Below are 20,498 nucleotides of genomic sequence, written 5' to 3'. Positions count from 1 at the left end.
GACATTAAATATAAGTGGAAAAAACATTCAAATGCGTCTCTGTTGTCAATACAGGATGACCCCAGCATGGAGAGGCTGCTCAAAGGCCACAAGAATACCGTCACCTGCGTACATTTCAGTCCAAACTCCAAATTACTCGGTAAGCAACCATCGATGTTATCATTTCACCTCGTTATAGGACTTAACGATGACTTATACAATAAGCAAATGTCAATTACATTATTTAAAAATAGTCACCATAAACTGTTTAACTGTCATCAACTTCCAACTGAAATAGTTGAAATGTAATAGAAACAAATCTTTACCGATAATGTGATGCTTTTATTGTGAGAAAAATTTCGATTATCTCAAAACATGTATTTTAACACAGTCCTTAATAACACACCGTTGAACATGTCAACAATTTAACAAGGAGATGGACGGTAGTTTCCCCACTTGTGAGATGGTCCTCGGGGCTCATGTCCTGATCTATGACATGTGTGACATGTGTAATGTTTTATGTGTTTGAACCATGTAAATAAACGTTTGAGTCCTCACTGTCCAAGGTGCTATTTACTGTAAGCAAAATGTACTTTCTTGTCACATGAAAAACAACACGAAAATGATTGAGCTGATATTGGTTTCTTAGTGAGGTTGGATAAATTGTCAAAATTGACTGTGCTTTTGTGAACTAACTCCACTCTGTTCCATGCTGTTAGTGTAAAAAGTGCACATCAGCTGAGACACACTTTGAACTACTGTCTCGAAGCCACAATAAGAAAAAATTAATATGAAAAAAAAATTTGTGAAACTTTAAATTATGAGGGGAAGTGATTCTGTGATATCCTGTGTGACAATGCCAACAAAGTTTCTGTGCTCTTTTTTTTTTCTTCAGCATCAGGTTCTGTGGATAAGAGCCTGATGATCTGGAACCTATCGGCCAAAGGGAGGTCCTTGCGGTTTGTCAACCATCAGGACACCATCACGGGAGTGCAGTTTTGCCCTGTCGGCAATCTGGTGGCGACCTCATCCAAGGACAGGATGGTGAGGCTGTGGAAGCCTTCCTTGTAAGTCGCTCAGAACCTACCATCCGGTCCATTTTAAAATTGGACCTTCCCAACCTGGCATACAAAAAAAAAGAAAAATCCACATGGATCTGCCAATTTTAGTGTTAAAAAAAATAAATAAATAAAATGCATGGAATATTACAACTGTATTTGTCCCATGTGTTGTCTTTCTTTAGCTCTCGTCAAAAGTTGTAATATTCCTAATAAAAAGTTACTCTCAACAGTAATTAATCTCTGATTTCTGTAGTCTTTCCTGATAGCTTTGGTTTTTGTGTTTCATCCAAGTAAGACCATAGCAAACAATGACTGCCATAATATTTTAAGATAATATAAAGTTAAAAAAAAAAAAAAAAGAAGACAGCTCTTGGACTGTGCTGTATTAAAATTGTGGCTTTTTTTTCAAATCATGCGTTTTGTTTCAGAAAAGGGGAGTCGACGGTGTTCAAGGCGCACACAGCGGCGGTGCGCAGCGTGGCGTTCTCCCACGACGCCATGAGGCTGGTGACGGCATCCGACGATAAATCAGTGAAGGTCTGGAGTGTCAGCCGGCGCTGCTTCATCTACTCGCTCAACCAGCACACCAACTGGGTACGCTGCGCTAGGTACGTGATCTTTCGCATAGGCGGTGTTTCCCCAACCAGGTCTACGCGACGGTACACGCACGGTATCAGATCGATTGGTAAGGTCTGGATGCTTATGTAAATTTCCTAGGGTCAATTTGTTCCTTTTCACGTTTCGAACTTTGACAGTCTTAATATAATTTTATATAATAGAACTAAGACTTACATTTTCAAATTAAATTTCCGAGGAAAAATGTTTTCACATAATAATCATTTGCAATCTTGAAACCCTTCAGTGAGTAGTTCTCAGATCGATTGGTAAGGTCTGGATGCTTAAGTAAATGGGCTACGGTCAATTTGTTCCTTTTCACCTTTCGAACTTCGACAATCTTGGTATAATTTTATAAAATAGAACCTGATGGAGCCTTTGTACCGTGTAGGTTTTCTCCGGACAGTCGCCTTGTGGTATCCTGCGGGGATGATCGCACCGTCAGGTTGTGGGACACATCCAGCAAAAACTGTATCAACTGCTTCACTGATTACCGCGGGTAAAAAAAAAAAAAATCATTTTCAGGATGTTGCCGTATTTTTTTCCGCTTTTCTTCACAATCTTCCACATTTCAGATCCGCAACCTATGTGGACTTCAATTCGAGAGGCACGTGTATCGCCTCGTCGGGGGCGGATAGCACCCTTCAAATCTGGGACATACGCACCAATAAGCTCATCCAACATTATCAAGGTAGTCAAGCAGCCGCAGAAGAAGCTCGAGGGCATTGTTGATTTTCTCTGACGTTTGCGATGTAGTCCACAGCGCTGGCGTCAACAGCTTTTCCTTCCACCCATCCGATAACTACCTGATCAGCGGCTCCAGCGACGGCACAATCAAAATCCTTGACCTGCTTGAAGGACGCCTCATCTATACGCTGCATGGACACAAGGTGCAGTACTGTATTTTATTGCATTTTTTTGGTAATTTTATTGATTTATTTATGTTGGGGGGGGGGTGAACGCAACGTTACAAGAAAGTTGCTCAACATCGTAATATTGGAGAATAAAGTGCTCAAAGTTTTTTTTTCAAATTATGGTGGTTCTTTTCAGGGTGCCGTCCTCACTGTGGCCTTTTCTAGGGCCGGAGAGCTCTTTGCTTCTGGGGGTGTCGATTCCCAGGTTGGTGGCTTTTAATACAGATACAGTACGCAAAATAGACAAAAGCATTGACAAACACATCAATATCAATATCATATCATTTTCTTTTACAAAACAGTCACACTGGCATCGAATACCAATGTTGTGATCCATACTACTATTACCTGTTGCGATACAATATTGACACACAAGCATCATATATCCATATATTATGATATGACACGCTGTCAATATAACCGGCATAGAATATCAATATTTTGATATAACATATTGTTTTCTGTTACCATACTTATCAATACTTTGCTTCAAATATTTAATTGAAAATCTCAGCTAAACTTTGTCTCCTATCACACGTTGGGTCACTCGCAAGTCGAGGTACCACTGTACTGTACTTAGTATTGTCAGTACTGTATTTTGTCTGTCAACCAGGTGATGTTATGGAAGACCAACTTTGACACCAAATCATACCGGGAGATACTGGAACAGCATAGCCGGCGGGCCACGGCAAACCCCTCACCTCACCTGACTGATATCCACCCCCGAGTGCCCCACCCTCACCAGACGCAAACACCGGACATTCAGGTGCTTTTTTTTTTTTTTTTTTTTTGCACATGACCCCCATCTCTCAATGTAAAAGAAAAAAAAAAAGGTGTTAACGTGGTGAATTGTGCGCCCTCCCAGGTCGGTCCAGGGGTGACTGACACGCACTCAGCGGAACCGAACATCGTCGAGCTACGAGAAGCTAGCCACCAAGACGCGGTGAGTTGCATTTAAAGTCAGGTTCATCATTGCAGTACTAATATGTTTAGTGTGAAAATTATGTCATGAGTCGTTAGTGCTTTAGACTATTTGCGATGAAAAAAAAAATCTCACATCATTATGACTTTACAGCTACTTTTGAAAAAATTCCGACTTCTCACAACATTATGACTTATTTCTCAAAAATGTTGACTGCAAACAAGTCGTGATTTTTCTCACATTACCATTCGCTCAGGACAAATCTGACCTTTTTCACTGTATTTTATTTATTCTGGTATAAAATAAGACTTTTCTCTCTCAGATCTTTGATATAATTATTATATTCTCACAAATTACAATTTTATTCACAATGTCACAGCATTTCTTGCACTACAATGGCTCTTCTTTCACACAATTTAATTTTCTTGCCATATTATGACTTTACTCTTTTTCTCACAGTATTTTAACTTTATTCATGTAAAAAATATACTTTAGGCAAAATTCGGCTACTCTTATTAACTTTTCTGACCACACTACGACTTAATTTGCATAAAATTGTCAAATTCCGATGAACGTCATGATGAATGCATTACTAGTCTTGGCCACTAGATGGTGGTGCTGACCAGTGTGGGGCTTGAGTCTCCTCTGCTGCAGCACAACAAAAATCCATCTTTTTTCTTCTTCACAGCAAATCGTACGATACATTTTAGACAAACAATTGGCATTAAGACAATTAATGGACTGGTCGCCTGTCAAATACCAGAGCACGTTGACAAACAGTAGCGGGGTCGTCAGTCAGTATCAGACATACAGTAGACTGCATGGACAAACATGCAGTGACACTTACCTTTGCAACGATGGACAATTTTAGGTCTTCAATGAATATTTTTAGTTTCATAAATATGATGTCATTAAAATAAATAAAACGATGTGTGTGTGTGTGTGTGTGTGTGTGTGTGTGTGTGTGTGTGGTGGTGGTGGTGGTGGGGGGGTGGTGTTGGCCTACTTCTGTCACTGCATGGCCTGTGGCTGCAGTGGTGGGAGGATGCCATGAATGGAGCGAGCCAAGAGGAGGTCATTTCAAAAAAGCCATCTTGATTGACACCAGCAGCCACTGTTATTCCCACCAATGGCAAGGCACTAATAGTGGCCTAGTGAGCAGGCGGGACTTGTATCGCCCGCATCCAACTCTGAACGTCATGATACTACCTCACGGCATCTGATACACAGAGCTCTCACAATGTTTGAGCTTTAGAGCGGTAACTGAAGCGCTGACATTTCATCTTGTCCCTACTTTCACTCATTTTTTTTATCAGGTCTGAGTGATTAGGCTGTCTGGCACACAGTTCTGAGTTTCAAGGTTTAAATCTGTGTAGAGTTTGCATGTTCTGATTGGTGCCGTGTCATTGACTATATTTTATGTGTCCTCACATGTGTCAGGCAGGCAGCTACGCATTTTTCGGTTGCGCAGATCCTCCCTTCAACTTAAGTGTATCAATTTCCAATACGATATACAGCACATGTAGTTGTGTTTTACAGCAATACTAAACCACATTTACAATTTCATATGTTCTAATGGATGCGAGCGTCTGCACTGCTCACCAGGTATGTTCATCACTTGAACGAGAGGTCTCCAGCCGCACTTTGGAGCCTCGGTAGCCCCCTGGCCCAACGGTCATTGTCTTGCCTCAGGAGTGGCAGCTTGGGACAGCTGCCGGTGGGGTCGGAATGCCAGAGAGTGAGGACAACATACCGCTGACTCGGAGAGGTGGCCGCTCTTGTTTCCTTATGAATGGGAGCTTGCAGTTGGCATCCGAAACTCAGAGGCTGCAGCTGAAGACCTCTCATTCAAGTGATGAATAGCCCTGCCGCTCCCCCCGAAAGATGTTGACCTCAACCTTCAGTATTTCATCTACAAATGAAATTGTAAATATGTATGGTTCAGTATTACTATAAAACACAATCATGCAAATTGTATTTTCCCAACTTGGCGATGGCTGGCCTTCCTCACGTAAAACCAGGAGATGGGCGTGTGCAATTGAGTTGTGCCGCATCACGCTCAGATCTGTCGGCCAATCAGAGGTCAGTCACGGCCCCAGTCAGCTTGTGTTTTCGAACGAGGGCATTCTCTGTCAAATCACGCGGCGCACACGTCCTCCTTGAGCAACATTTTCTCTTGCTCAAGCTAGAGGCTGCGGTAAGCCTAGCTCCCCATGGTGGAGATGCATCATATTGAATGTTTCGAACCAATTGGCTGAATGTGACCTGCCATTGGCTGGACAAGAGGTCAATGCTCGTCTTTATGTGCTCCGATATTAAACATAGCTCCACTCTATGCGTTGGTTCGGAATGCTATCTGGAATATCCACTCTACCCCTCATCCTCCTCCTCCTCCTCCTCCTCCTCCTCCTGCTCTTGCGGGTACTTCTCTGGCGCATGTGAAGGCATGTGCTGGGTGAGTGAGAAGTGGTGAGAGAAAGAGATAGCGAGCTGGAGGGAAGTGGAGATCACATTAGAAGGGAGAGCAGCGGTGGGTGTTGATGGTGTGGGCGCCGTTGGGGATGGGGGGAGGTGGGGGCGTTCGAGAAGTCCACGTGCTGGCCCTCCGGGACTCTGATGGCCCTCTACCGAGCTCTAATAATAGACGAGCCAGAGTGGGTTTCAGTCACCCACTCACTGTGAGCAAGCGGGCGAAGTACATCTTCTCACCACTTGAGGTCCCTGTTGCTCACATGCCGGCCCATGCAGCAATATATGGATATGGCTCTCTCCGGATTCTTGTTTCTGCATAGGAAATTTCCTTTCCTATCTGAGTTGACATGGATTTACTTGGAGGATAAGATTGTTTGAATTTTAAAAATGTTCCTGCATGAAGCCTTCAAGCCAGTTTAAGCAAATACGAAATGACATTACTCACCATTCTTTATGGATTAAAGTCAAAATTCTGAGATAAAAGTGAGAATCTTGCCAACCTTGTTTTTTTTTCTTCATTGGCCCAAATCCTCTTCCGTAGATTTCTGTGATTATGATTTTTTTTTTTTTTTTGTGGCCAACACTTTTTTTGTAACAAGTATAACTTTTTTTGCGATCAACCTTTAACCAAATGCACCCTTTTTGTGGTCACGCTTCCATCACCGGGAGTTCTCAGTCACACTTCATCCCCTCAGAGTGCTTTCCTCTCTGCTCCCACCTCCATGTTCCGCTCTGATGGTTCCCAACGTATACGTGATGATTGGGGTGGGGGGGGGGCTGCGGAAGTAGCCTGAGGTGCATGCGTGGGTCGGGGAATTCACGACTTACAGTTCCGACCGTCATCGGTGCGCTTTGACCCCGGCACGGTTCTTAGTTGGTTGAAATTCAGCCAGTTTTTAAACGTCATTCTTTGGCACGCTCTCCACCAACTTCCAAGAGTTCCTTTTTTCTAGGTTTCTGAAATGATTATAGAGTTACAACAGCAAGCACCTGATCGATTATAATTGATATTCTCCCGGATCTCCGGATCATTGACGGCTTGGGGAGGGAATGAGGAGAACCCACACTTCGCTGTTAAGTAGAGATCAGAAGTCAAGATAATGGCCTTCAAGTATACATAATTTCTTTAAAAAAAACAGCCCCTAAGGGGAAAGTTTAAAATGCCGCGCCATGCGTCATTCCAGCTTTTTTGTGTTTTTTTTTGGTGTTGCCAGGGGCACCAAAAATGTGTTTTTAAATCAGCCCATTTGTTCCACCGCAATTTGAGACCATTCATCGCAAAGGCCATTAATGTCCGGAGGTCACTTTCATTTTGTTTCGCTTCTTCTCCACATTGGGGAGTTTCATCCACAAAGATTATTAATCTTCATATTATTAAGAGGACACATTTGAGACCACAGGAACTAATTCTAGAACTTCCTCATGCACCCTGGGAATTTGCGCATTATGAACATTTCTTTTGATGCGCCTGTTGCATTTTTGTGCTTAAATTCAATTTTCTGGTCACATTTCATTTTTCTTGTCACTTTTTTTACTTTGTACGTAGTTGTGCCAAAACACAGTGTCAACTATTGCAATTTGGGTGAAACTACGACTTTTCGTGTTCAACCGTTGTCCTGCCTTTTTCTCGTTCGCCTCAAGGGCCAGCAATTAAAAATTCACTTTTTTCAGAAAATATCTCTTTTCGTCCGGCTGCCTGATCAGTCATGCTGCAGACTGTGTGTGCATTTGTGCGTTCAAGAGGTGATTAGATGGCAGACGAGAGAGAGTGCAATTGAGTTACAGGCCGTCTTCTCGTGTGTCGCCACAGACGCTCGCTGTGATGCCGGAGTGAGCCCAGCGGGTGTCCTCTAGCCTGCGCTCTCCTTTGCGGTTATTTGTCCTTTAGCATTGTGTGTCCACTCTGGAATTCCGTTCCCTACGTGAGGCCTCGCGCAGTCGTGCACACATCGCTGCACCTCGTGTGGAGCTTCCTGTGCAAAGGGGATGCTGGGAGATTGAATTGCGCCGGGGGTTTAGTTTCCATATTTAGATGGCGGAGAGGCGAGTCGGAGTGACAAGACGCGGCGGAAACAAGCTAAACATAGCAAAACCTCTCGGGGGGGGGGGGGGGGGGGGGGGGTTCTTCTTCTTTTTACCAGGACAAGGACTCCTGGAAGCCGTACAACAACAAAAAAGTAACGGATGGGTATAATTGTGTATGTGTGTGAAATATATATATATATATATGTTTATATGTATATATGTCATATGAGAAATGTTTAACTACAGGCATGGCCTGATCACCTTTTTTTTGCACCTGAGTCCAAGTCCAGTTACTTGAATTCCGAGTATCGAACAATACCGATACTGTGGCAATACATTCAGAAGAAATCTTTACTGCACATGCATATTTTAATACATCTACAGTGCAGTACACCGTTATTTAGAAGCGCGTCTCAAGTACATATGTAATGATGATTCAATGCGCAGTAGCATTTTTTGGTCGGTCAATTCCTGCCCCCGTTTGAAGTCCATTTTCCATTCCTAATTCCCAATTCCAAAACTTTGCGTTGTATGTGCCAAAATATGACCTTTTTGTGCTAAAGTCGATTTTTTTTTCTCAGCCATTATACCTTTTTGCCAAAATACTTTTTGTGGCCAAGAATAATTGTATTTTTATGGTCAAATATTGCACTTTTCGGACCAAATATAACAATTTTTGCTGTCTCTTTGTGATGTTTTTTTTAATGAACGTATAAGTAGCCATAGTTTTTATTGTTTTTGAGGCAAAGCACATCATTTCTCATTGTCTGCTACAATGAGGGGAAGTGATTGATGGGCGCAGGCAGGGTCACAGCAATGTCTCCTACGAACCGGGCTTGACAGTGTGCCCAAAATGCTCGCAAATGCTCCCATTTTTTTCCAATGTGTGCTGGTAAAAAAAAAATGTATCCGGTCGCACAGAAGCGAGTGCATATTTGAACGCTCCTTCTCGTACATACAGCACACGCACCCCAACTCTGTGTCCGTCTGTCAGACAGCACTCGGAAGGCGCAACGCCTGTCAGGTTAAAAACCTTCCTGGCTTCCAATATTAATATAAATCAATAAATATCCAAGTCTGGATTGTGTACTTGGCCACATTAAGCCGCCATCTATTTGCTTTATCAAGGACGGCTTTCCATTCAACTCGCTCCCATTCACTGCGACGCTCACAACCCGCTTCACATTTTGGCAACGGAGACTGCGTGCTTGTCTATTTTCAGTGCTACATGTGGAATTTATAAATACTCTTGGGGACTAGTACTGTTGTAAAACACAATATGTATTTGGCTGGTTGGGTCTCCAACTATCAAGTGATCGCTCTTTTAAAATATGGACGTATTTTGCGTGTTGCAGGCTGCTCACTTGGATCACTCGTGTCATGTAACAGGCAGATGCATACGATTGAATATTTGCATAACGGATAGGATCATAACGGGGGCGTGACGTAAAACGTTGACGCCTCTCACATTCGGTGAGACGCGAGGTGCGTTCAAATGAATTTCCATCAGTGGGCCATCGAGTTATTACACGTAATCAAATCACTTGGTTTTCAGCCTTCGGTCTAACGGGTGTGATGGCAAATGTCAAATATTCAATGAAATTTTATATACTCCTCAAAGGCTTGAATAATAAACAACAAATATTTTGGTGCCCCGAAGACACTTGGCACTTTTGGATTTCGCTGCGCTATTGCATAAGTAAAACGAGACAACCGCTTCTGTGTTTTAGTAAGAGCTTCAAAGGGATTCCTTGCTGTCCAGTAATGTGGAAAAAAAAAAGAATCAATAAAGAAATGCTATCCGTGTTCGGTTTTTCGCAAACATTGAAAAATGTTCAACATGTATTTATTTTTGCCGGAGACAGCCGTCTAATTCGTATCGTTCAAATATTTTGCTGACACGAATACACGTTTGAAGTGATTTGACCGCCAGCTATCATTTCACTGTTTTTTACCGAAGCTTTTGCCGTGGAATGGCTTCCTCTTTTGTCTTCTTTTAACATTTGATACATCATAACCGACATGTTTTGTCAGCCGCTGCTTGTTGCAAACAAAGTTGCTGTTACGGTACAATATATTTTGCAAATATGTCTTCAGTCACTATCAATCTCGACATCAGACAAAAGTACCAATTTATACAGCGACACATCAGCAAATATGGTCACGCTGTGAAACCCTCAAAAAGGCTGCGACCAAATCCGTGCCGGTGCGACCAATTGAAAAAAGTCCCTGCTAACAATTTTGTTTTGTCCGTGCTCACTTGTCCGGAAAGTCGATCGCGCTCATGAAAAAGACACGAGGGCGGCATGTCCTCATCACTAATGCAGCAGGGATTCTCTTTGCGCCGTCCTTTCCGTCCTTGCCTCCCCTCTAACCTCTCTCGGTCTTTACTTCCTTGTCTTACGCAAGACACATTTACTGTAATGCGTCTCAGGAAGGCCCGCGGATGGGGGGATGGGGGGTAGCATCTCCTTCGACACCTTGCCGCTTTCAGTTTGGAATGTGTGATCATACATTTTTTGTTTCTCCATTTGCCTTTTAAGGTTGCAAAAAGTCCAATCAACAATTTAAGCCCTTTATTGCAGCTCATCATCTCGAGATGGCGCTTCATCATCACATCTGGTGATGAAGGTGCCACGTAGATTGAAAGAGTTTTCATGGGAAAGTAGCGCGGGTGTAATGAAAACTATTTTTGTGACGAGGTCTCGATTTTTAACTACAAAATTATTTATTTCCTAGTCAAATACTGTTATTTTGGTTGTGTGACTAAATCCAAGTTTTGGTCATCACCTGTTGCATTTTTTTGTACCAAAACACATAAGTTGGCTCAACCAACTCGTTCTTTTTCAACCATCTTTTACCATTGCATTTTGGTGTATACTTTCCACCTCAATCTGTTGTTGTTTTTTGTAATTTTGCCTTAGGGCAACAGGCTAAACATAGAAAATCAGATGCCACGAAGAGCAGTGGGCATGAGATTAGATTTAGTGTCCTCAAGTTGTCCACAAGATTGGTGGGGGAGAAGTTAGGGTTAGGTGGTTAAGGTAGGAGTTGGTTCAGGGTGTCCCCCGCCTACTGCCCGAAGACGCCTGGGATAGACTCCAGCATGCCCCGCGACCGTTGTGAGGATAAAGCGGTTCAGAAAAATGGATGGATGGATGGATGGATGAATTAACATTGAAAAATAATGCTATACTGTAACACCCCGAATAGAAATCAAATCAACATCAATCCTATATTTTATTTTATTATATTTTTTATTTTGAGGGGGAAAAAAATTGAAAGAAAAACCCCTCTGATCGTATTTGCTGAGAAACCTTGAATTATTCATGATGGCAGCATAGAAAGGTTCTGGAGTGAAGGCAATTATGTTTGCTGTAACGTCTTATTGCGTGGATCTGATCAATGACGACAAATTATGACAAAATATCTGCCGATCCGATCCAGCCAATCAAATCTTGAGTCAAGTCTCATTTCCATATCGAAATGTGGACAATGATGGAATTTTTGTGTCAAAATGCAACTTTTTCTGGTCAGCGTTCCATTTTGGTGACACAATTAAACACTTTGTGATCAACTGTTGGCGTATTTTGTTTGCGCGGGTATTTGTCAGAGTTCAAGGTCTCAGTGTAAGGCGCTTAGGCATTTGGCGGTGTCCCCTCGCCTGGTATGCGTGGGAACCTGGCGAAGGTTGGGGTGGCTAGCCTAGCGTCTGAGAGGCTAACCCAATGCCTGCATTGTCTTCTCGTGGGACAATCAACAATTAGTCGCAAGCTTACTCTCAATGGAAATGTGTTTCTCACAGGTGCTTTGCGCTCCTTTTGGTATTAGCTCAAGTGCTAAAGCTGATTAGAAGCCACTTGTGGGTGCGTGCGTGTGTGTGTGCGTGACAATGCAGCTCAATTTATTTAATCTTGCCCTGTGCGTGCGTGTGCGTGCGCGCGACAATGCAGCTCAATTTATTTAATCTTGCCCCGTCTGGATGCCATAGAATAGTGCTTGGTCATATCTTTGAAGATGCAGCACCTTCGGAGCTTTTCTATTTGTGCAAACGTCGGAGCAAATGGATGAGTTGTATGTGTTCCAGTTTTTGGGCCTGGGCACAAAGTCCGGCTTGTCAGAGAGATTTTCTCACAATCTACCACATGTGAAACACATGAACTGGACAGATGTGTGATGCAAAACATCTGAATTTTCTTCACTGCATGCGTGTGGAGCATCGGCGATCATGCTTGGTAATTAGCCATTAAAGTGAACGTCTCATAAATCATCTCCAAAAGGTCAGCAATAATTTTCGGTAGGCATGTCTACCAAGAGTTGACCCAAAAAAGTCCCAAGACACCATGACTGAAAAGACACAGGAAGTTGGCAAGTGAGACTAAATACAGTCACTTTGAGTCTTTTCCTGAAATCCTTTAGATATCATTTAGAAACATGAAATTTGGTACTCGTGTTTGCCGTCAGGGTTCCTGCAGCACCTTAAAAAATCTTAAAAGCCATCGAATACAGGAACCTAAAAACAAGACTTTAATTGGTGTTCAAATATGCAGTAAATTACAGTAGTTGATCCTTAGTGCCACCTTGTGGAAGCAATGGGCTAACGAACATCACCTATTTATTTTGTTTCATTTTTTTTTAATGGCGACGTATCATCAGTGATGGACAGTGCGGGACCCAGTTAAACAATAATTTGTTGCAGTGACATTCTGCCAATTTATTGATAACAGCAGTTTTTGAAGCAGCAGTTGTGAATGCATTCACACACCAACGACAGCTCAAATGTCAGTCAAGTCGCTTATTTTATATCATCAGTACGTCCGCATTGTGACAGAAAGAAAATCATGACTCTTGAAGCGAGTCAGCTTTTGAATAGCAAGTTTTCCCACACTTTGGGAAAAACCACCCGGACACCAAACAGATACGTGTGAACGGAGCCCGGAGCTGAAGTTTCATGACGCGTCATTGCGTCAGAATTGCAGCCTAGAAGTTCAGCCCCAGGCCGGCTTCGCTTCGCAAAATGTCATTTGGTAGGTAAGGTCTTTCACGAGGAGGTCTCAAGAAGTCATGCCTGAAAAGAAACAGGAAAACTGCTGTTTTGGTTTGAGTAGGGCGGGCATTTCCAAGAATCCTTATCACCCGGATTATTATTATTTTTTTAATGCCGCCGTCAAAGCCAGTTTCAACTAACCAACGTGAGATTTGATTGGCATATTTATCATGAGGAAACTCAGGCAAGAGTCGCAATAATCCATATCTGGAAAAGCGTAGGAAGTCTGCCATTTTGATTTCAAGTAGCCATGTGACGGCCCTTTGGAGCTGCCCTCCAAAAAAAACCTACTTGAGATCTTGTCCTGTTGTGATCAAAACCAAAGGGTGATGAAATTCTGATTCGTTTAAAATTAATAGGCTCTCAATTTGAAATAGGACAATCACCCCTTCATCCCGTTACGACTGCAAATCTTGTCAGGGAAACTCTTGTCAGAATGTGAGACCATGAGAATTGGTATGGAAGACCAAATGGGTGAACGAGAACACACTGATCTGCTCCTCAGGGTGAGAAGTCACAACAGTGGCTGCTTGTTCCGGTCATGAGGTCATTTTTTTGGGGGGGTGGGAGGGGCTGGCATAATTGATTTGAATGCGAGCAGCAAAAGGGATTTTCTCTGAAAGTGATCCACTTTCTTCCATTGGACTCACTTGAAGTGTGCAAAATGTTTGCTGGTCATGAGGAGGCTCGCGCATGGCTGAAGGTTTTATATGAAATAGCAATGGAAATTCCATTTATTAATGTTTTGGACATTTGGATTGAGTAAACCCTTTTCAAAACATACTGTATATATTGTCACACATGACTTTTTCGTTGGTGCAGTGATGCTGAGCATTGTGGCCCCAAGTGGCCCCAAGTTAGCTACGCATCCGTAACATGGTGCGAAGGAATTTGGTGCGATGCTAAATTAGCATTTTATGCCTCATTGAAAGCCATTGAACACACACCCAAATATATATATTTGTATGGATGTGTATAATGCAGTGCATGCAGTTTGACGCCTGATCATCCGTTCTGGATCCGACGCCCCCAGAATGTGTTAGCATCCACTTGTGACATTTAGCGGAACAGGAGTGAGACATTGCCGAAACTCTTTGTTCCAAATGGCAGCCTGTGGGACGCTCTTAGCGGGTGGTTCAAGCAGAGACAAGAGCAGCCAGCATGTCCGCCACAGGCATGGATGGTGGGATGATTGACAGCAGGAGCTGCGGGGGGGCAGAAGAGGTCATGCGGCGTCTTTGGCCTTCACAGTGTCGTGTGGGGGCGTAGAGAGAGCTGCCCCCCCCCCCGACACCTGGCGGGCTTTGATAGCCACGGGTGGGCTTTGTCTGTCATCAGGGCCCCTGTTGTACTAACATGCATTTCAGCAACCGTCACACAAACAACAACATTGTATTCCTTGGTGAAAATAGTCGCATTTTATTTGCGATATGTCAACTTTTGTTTTCCAAAAAAAAAGTAATTATTTAAAGTATTGATTTTTTTTTTCATTTTCCCCTGAGGAAAAAGCAGCTCTGTTAACAGATTTTTTTTTTTCCATGTGTCAACCTGACAAGTTTTACCATTGAAACGTTCGGTCTGGATTATTCGTTTTAAAGGAAGTCCTGTGCTGGGAAGAATTAAACCGGCCGTGGTATGTGCTCTAGTGCCCGGCCAAAAAGCGAAGATTAACAACGGAGCATTGTGTCTAAAAGCTGATTATTTGAGTGGCAAACAGCTGATGGCGCCAATTTTTCATGTCAAAGCATCACTCCTTCTGCACTGTGGGTGGCGGATGCATTGAGTGAGCGGTCATGGCGGTGCGGCTCAAAGTGAGAGGTGCATGAATCGATGCGGTGAAGAGGCAGCGGTTTCCAGGCTTGTGCAGGCTTGAAAGTTGACCGTGGGCGCGCGTCTATGCGAGAAGGAGCCATCTTTTGGACTCCTGAAAATGTGACAGATTAGCACCGAGTTGGTCAATCCTGCGCCTACCGACTCTCAAATCAATTTGTGCAGGCGTTGGAAATAACATCACTCTCTATGTGCAGTCGTCAACTACAAAGAACAACAAAAAAGTCTGTTTTTGGGGGGGGGGGGGAGGAAAAAAAAAAGGTTTTCTTCGGAGAATTTTGGAAGGCTTTTTTTTAGAAAAATGTTCGATATTTGATATGATAGACATTTGCCAATTTCAAGTTTTTGAGCAAAAAAAAAATCTTGCTGTAATAAATTATTTTGTACTTTATTAAAACATTGACATTTTTGGAGATTTTTTGGGAGAAAGACTACAGGCAATTATATACCGTTTTGCGAGTGTAAACAGATTTTTCTCTTCGCGGCAGAGCTCGCTTTTCACCCCCCAACGACTTTCGGGGTTTCACTGTACTTTTACAAGAAAAACATTTTTACAGAGACCTATTTTTTTTTTTTCATGAATGAAAATCTCATTTTTATGAGACGTTCGTCACCTAGCAATCATAAATTTCCAGCTTTTTCACAACTTTTATTTCTCAGCTTGCTTCTTTGTGTTGAAAGTCATGCTCACTGTCACAGATGATGTCGCTGTCACAGATGATGTTGCCGCATACCTAATTATCTAAATTTTGGAAGCCGCAACAGCTACTTTGGATACCGTAGCAGGGTTTTGTCGAAATGTGTCTCCTATGTGAAAAGTGCAACTGGTCTCTTTTGCTGGGTTCCGTGTAAAGCATGTTGGCAGGAAATCAAATTTTCTGGAGTCCTACATTTTCTACCTCCGCATGGGCATGTGTGTGTTAAAATGTGAATAATGTGGGTAAGTCTTACTGAGGAGCTTTAAAATGGGCTAATCCCACGCCGAGCCACAATGACGCTCATTCACTTCCTGGACGTGAAAGGATTCGCCTCCGCCTGCTGGGAAAGAAACGGGTGACGGGTGGGGGAATATAATTCATAAAAACCACAACAGCGACGTTTGGGAAGTGACTAAACGTGTCAGCATAAGCCTCACCGACTCGTTTTGTGTGCGAAGTTGAGGAGTGCTGCCGTTTTTTTCATCCGCAGATTGGTGGCAAGCAAATCAGCTCAGGCAAACGGCTTTGAATACTTTGTATAAGTGCCTACTTGGTATTTACTTTTTTTTTTTTTAATGATGTCCCAAAAGCAGCGAACAGGAAATGTGACTTATCAGGCCAACAAAAATATTTATTTTTCTTGGGTGACGTCACAACAACCAGTGTTGCAAAGAGGGAAAGTATAACTGCAGTGGGTGCCTTGAGATACGAGTTTAATTTGGTCTGTGACCACACTCGTAACTCAAAACACTGGCATCTCAAATCATCCAGGGAAATGCCATTAATCCGTTCTAGGCTTACCCCCCAAAAAGCTAAATGAAATGTTGCAATGTGTATTTTAATCAAGAAAAATAGCACTGGGTCTGGAACCAAAAAAAAAAAAAAAAAAACCAAGTAGATCACAAAAAATGCTTGCCGCAAAATCTTCTGTCCAAAGGCATGGCGGGCACTATTGTACGCCATCCACAAAGACATTTTCAGGCCACATCGGTCCGTTGTCCTCTACTTAAACCGCTCATGACCTTTTCAAGGTCTATTAGCGCCCTCTCTTGGTGGAAAGTTGATCCTACAGTCTATTAGAGTCGAACCTCGGTACGTACCTCGAGGGACAGAAAACGTAAAACAATGGATGAGTTGATCAGTCGCGTTGCTAAGCAACGGAGGGGAATCCCGCGCTGTACATTTTGTTCGTAAGCTAGGTCGCGGCGGCAATTAGCTTGCCACGGTTCGTTGTAACGAAGGCCTTTTCACTATTTTGTGGGAAAAATCTGGTCGTTATAATGAAGTTTATGTTCTGAAGGTGTTCATTGTAAGCAAATGGAAAATGAATTTCGTGATATCAGGACTTTGAAATGTGAACATTATAGGGGTGGAAACGCAAACGGGGTACTCTGTCGTTTTTTCGTGTTAGGGGCACATCTCATCACATGCGTTTGGCATAGTTTTTATAATGGATTAATTTCCTGATGCATTCCACTAATTTTTATCTGGGTTTGGTACAACTAGTGGCTGGTCATTGGCATCTAGCCTAAGATGTTATCGTTCGTGACTGGGAAAGCCAAATAAGTAAATAAATATCGAACGGCGGCTCTTGTTGAGGAAGTGTAGTGTAGTCAGTCACCTTAAAATGCAAACCAAAAGAGGAACCTTAATAAATGAATGACTGACTCATGTAAAAAGCCGGAACCGAAAGTTCCTCACCTTGCAGTCTCCACTTAGACGCGCCACTGCGGTTATTTCCATCTGTTGGTAACAGGATGTAGCTTTTACGACCTTTCCTCCATTGTCAAAAGCTCTCCGTGGTACAAAAATAAGTGTCCCAGTGCCAGTTTTGCAGCAAGGTGTTCCTTATCCTGTGTCAACACGATAGCAAAACATTTTACTAAACTAATCTTTAATCAACTTTGGTGTCTGGAGAGGAAGACGATTTCTGTGGCTGTTTTTCGTAATCGCTGCTTATCCACTATATATATATATATATATATATATATATATCATGCTTTGTCCAGATTGGTGGTTTTACTAAATTGTTATATATATATATATATATATATATATATTTTGTAATCGCTGCTTATCCACTATATTTTGGCTGTCGGACAGAGACGTCGAGTGTACAAAAGTGGTTAATGTAATATTTTTTGGGGGAAATTGATACTACTGATCTGTGCCCTACATTGTCTGTTATTTTTACATCTGAACCAATTGAAAGTGTTGACAATAGAATAGCTTAGCACTCGAAGACGTGAACTGTATGGATGTAGTAAAGCTCCGCCTCCTCCCTCTCTCTGTGGGAGCCGTTCAGCATTGTGTCAGCTCAAGATTGAAAATCTGGAGGTTTTACAGATAATGAGTGAAAATATTTGGGTTAGTTGCATTTGAATAAGCCCGTCTTGTTAAAAATGAAGAGCTGTAATGCTTCAGTACAGTGATTCTGAACACTGCCTATATCACGGTGTGTTGTCATACCATGATATCCTGCTGCGATCTCCCGAAAATGTCACAATATAATGTCATGTCGCCACACGCCGCGATGAAATCGTACTGAGTTGTTCACATCGTCAACTCGTGGCCCGGCATGCACAAGACACCGTCTGTCATTGTGTTTTTAAGGTCATCCTTGTGTAAAAAGCGAAACTAAAAATGGCTGCAATGTTGAAAGGAAAGTGCTTGATGAAAACCTTTTCAAAAAGACGGGCGGCCTGGCAACGAGCGCTGGAGTGTTTTGGTTTTTTTTTTTTTTTTTTTTTTTCTGGGAAGAGCTCTTCAATGGTATTGTGCTGCTTTGAAGAGGATGAGAGTCGTGATCCAGAACATCCTTGTTATTGGGCTCTCGTCTCTTTAAATAAAATTAATCAACCACGGAGGGGTGGGGGGGGGGAGGCACAGTTTCAGTTACCCCCCTGTGAGCGATGCTAAAATAATTAGCTTAGCATTAAATCTCTACCAAATAATTAAAAACAAATTGAGCTTTTGTGGTGGATTACTAATGCGAAGCAAAAACGGTTTATCACAAGGGAAAAAAAAATGTTGACCACAAGTTGAGGCATCGAAACTTAATGGTGTTGACCACATTTTAAAAATTTGGGCATAAAAGTGTAATTGTTGAGCAGACAAATTTAAACTGACCATTTTTGACCACGAAAAGATGTATTTTAGCTGACGTGGCTTTTCACTAGGAGCGTCAAACTCATTTTACATCGGGCTGGATTTCAACCGCTGCCGGGAGGCTCCTGACATGTTTGTTTGACACCCCTGCACTAGAGGATTTCAGGACACAAAAATCATTGGCCTGGCGTTAACGCTACATTAAACGGGAAGAATAAAAGTATGCCTGTGAGCTGTTGCGGTTGCTTTTAAAGAGGAACCTGCTTATGTAAGAACGTCGCGCCAATGATGAGTCATGGTCATGGGGCTCTGAAGTTTGTCCATAACACTAAAAGCAACAGTCACCTAAACACACACACACAAAACAGATACAGGCGGCATACCAACACACCTTTTCAGTGCGTTTTATTTCTTTAACGTACACTTAACGCAGCTGTTATGTTAGCCCGTTTCATGCAGAAAATCCCCAAAATTGCTGCAGCAGAGTCATAAAAGATCACACGCTTTGCCACTTTTGCCTTTGATGCAGAATCAAGCAAAAGGGGAAGCCTGAAAATTCAAACCCTGTCGAAGTTTACCTTAAGATTTACTGCCTTTAGATGAAGCATGTTGAGGTTTACTGATTAACGAAGCGTAAAACAAAAAGAATTCCACCTAAATGTATTTCAAATAATCACATAGCTTAAGCTTTCTGTCCGCTAGCTTAATACCAAAGCATGTAGCATATAGCATATATGTTGCGATTCTAACCCTTTAAGCGGTGGATTGAGCACAAACGGTGTCGCAAGGCATTTCCATTCATTTCCGTGGGAAAAGGCGAGATGCCAATGTTTTAAGTCACAAGCGTGGTCTTGGAATGAATTACACTCGTTTCTCACCACCAATGTCATGTGAAGATCCCTATCACAAACGATAGCTTAAAAGGTCTGTAGCATAGCGGCCCACATGAACGAGTAACCATGATGTAGAGGGGGAACACTGTTCACACAGATCAGTGTCAAAATAAAGTTCACGTGTTGCTTCACCTAAAACAGTCGTCAATATTTATTGTCAAGGGAACATACGTGATGTAGCTTTAACCCTTTCAGGGACAGCGGTTACTACAGCGGACAGCTTAGCATGTTATCAGGTTTCAGAGTGCCTGAAAGGGTTTATGCTAAGCTAATGATTTTAAGCCGCCCTGAATTGGACAAGCCGCATTTAGCCATTAGCCGTTTTCCCTCTTTTTACTTGTCAGTGCTTTCTCACTCTTTCGTACAGCTATATCAATGCTAACATTTTGAAGTAAACTAGCGTGTAGCGCGAAAAATGAACATCCACTGGCAGAATAATACGTTCATAACTTCCTTGAAAGAGGTCTTATCCAGGGCCCCGCTGATGGCGGCTCATGGATTATTCCGGCCTCAGACGTTTCCCCACTGAAAAAATTCCTCGACGTTGGACTTGTTTGGATGTGAATCACATATTTGGGGAGAGCAAATCTCAGTTTTCGAGCATCATTAGCACCTGCCGTGTATGTCACGTGTGTGATTCGTTCTAATTTACTGATATTATCTCACCACTGCTCATGAACGATGGCACTCGATGAGCTTTTTGCTGCATCGAGAAAGTTATAAACAAATATGTCTTGTTTGAATTTGGAGCTGCACCAGTGCAAAGTAGGGAAAGACAGAGACAGATGTTTTTGTTTTTTGAATTAGTAGCGAAGGGGTCTGACAAACAATATCATCAATATTTATTTGTAATAAAAGTGACTATTGGACTCTATTTATATGCCGTTAGCATTTTTAATGAACATCTGTTCCCATTTGCAGCGATGTTTTTAGT

The 20,498-nt window shown here is 42.5% G+C and overlaps 1 protein-coding gene across 5 annotated transcripts in view; it reads left to right on the top strand.

Moving 5' to 3' along the window:
* poc1b (POC1 centriolar protein B) overlaps window positions 1-20,498 on the top strand; it is a 29,040-nt gene that overhangs the window by 1,462 nt on the left and 7,080 nt on the right. For all 5 annotated transcript variants that reach the window (XM_019894799.1, XM_019894796.1, XM_019894797.1 and 2 more), the window contains 9 exons: window positions 55-139; window positions 875-1,046; window positions 1,469-1,648; window positions 2,047-2,154; window positions 2,231-2,346; window positions 2,412-2,545; window positions 2,706-2,774; window positions 3,183-3,335; window positions 3,435-3,512. In XM_019894799.1, the coding sequence (XP_019750358.1) occupies window positions 55-139; window positions 875-1,046; window positions 1,469-1,648; window positions 2,047-2,154; window positions 2,231-2,346; window positions 2,412-2,545; window positions 2,706-2,774; window positions 3,183-3,335; window positions 3,435-3,512 (1,095 nt within the window). The remainder of the gene's footprint in view (window positions 1-54; window positions 140-874; window positions 1,047-1,468; window positions 1,649-2,046; window positions 2,155-2,230; window positions 2,347-2,411; window positions 2,546-2,705; window positions 2,775-3,182; window positions 3,336-3,434; window positions 3,513-20,498) is intronic.

This window comes from Hippocampus comes, unplaced genomic scaffold (genome assembly GCF_001891065.2).
Source record: "Hippocampus comes isolate QL1 unplaced genomic scaffold, H_comes_QL1_v1.1 scaffold319, whole genome shotgun sequence".
Classification (NCBI taxonomy): domain Eukaryota; kingdom Metazoa; phylum Chordata; class Actinopteri; order Syngnathiformes; family Syngnathidae; genus Hippocampus; species Hippocampus comes.
This window is presented reverse-complemented; position numbering and strand designations above follow the sequence as displayed.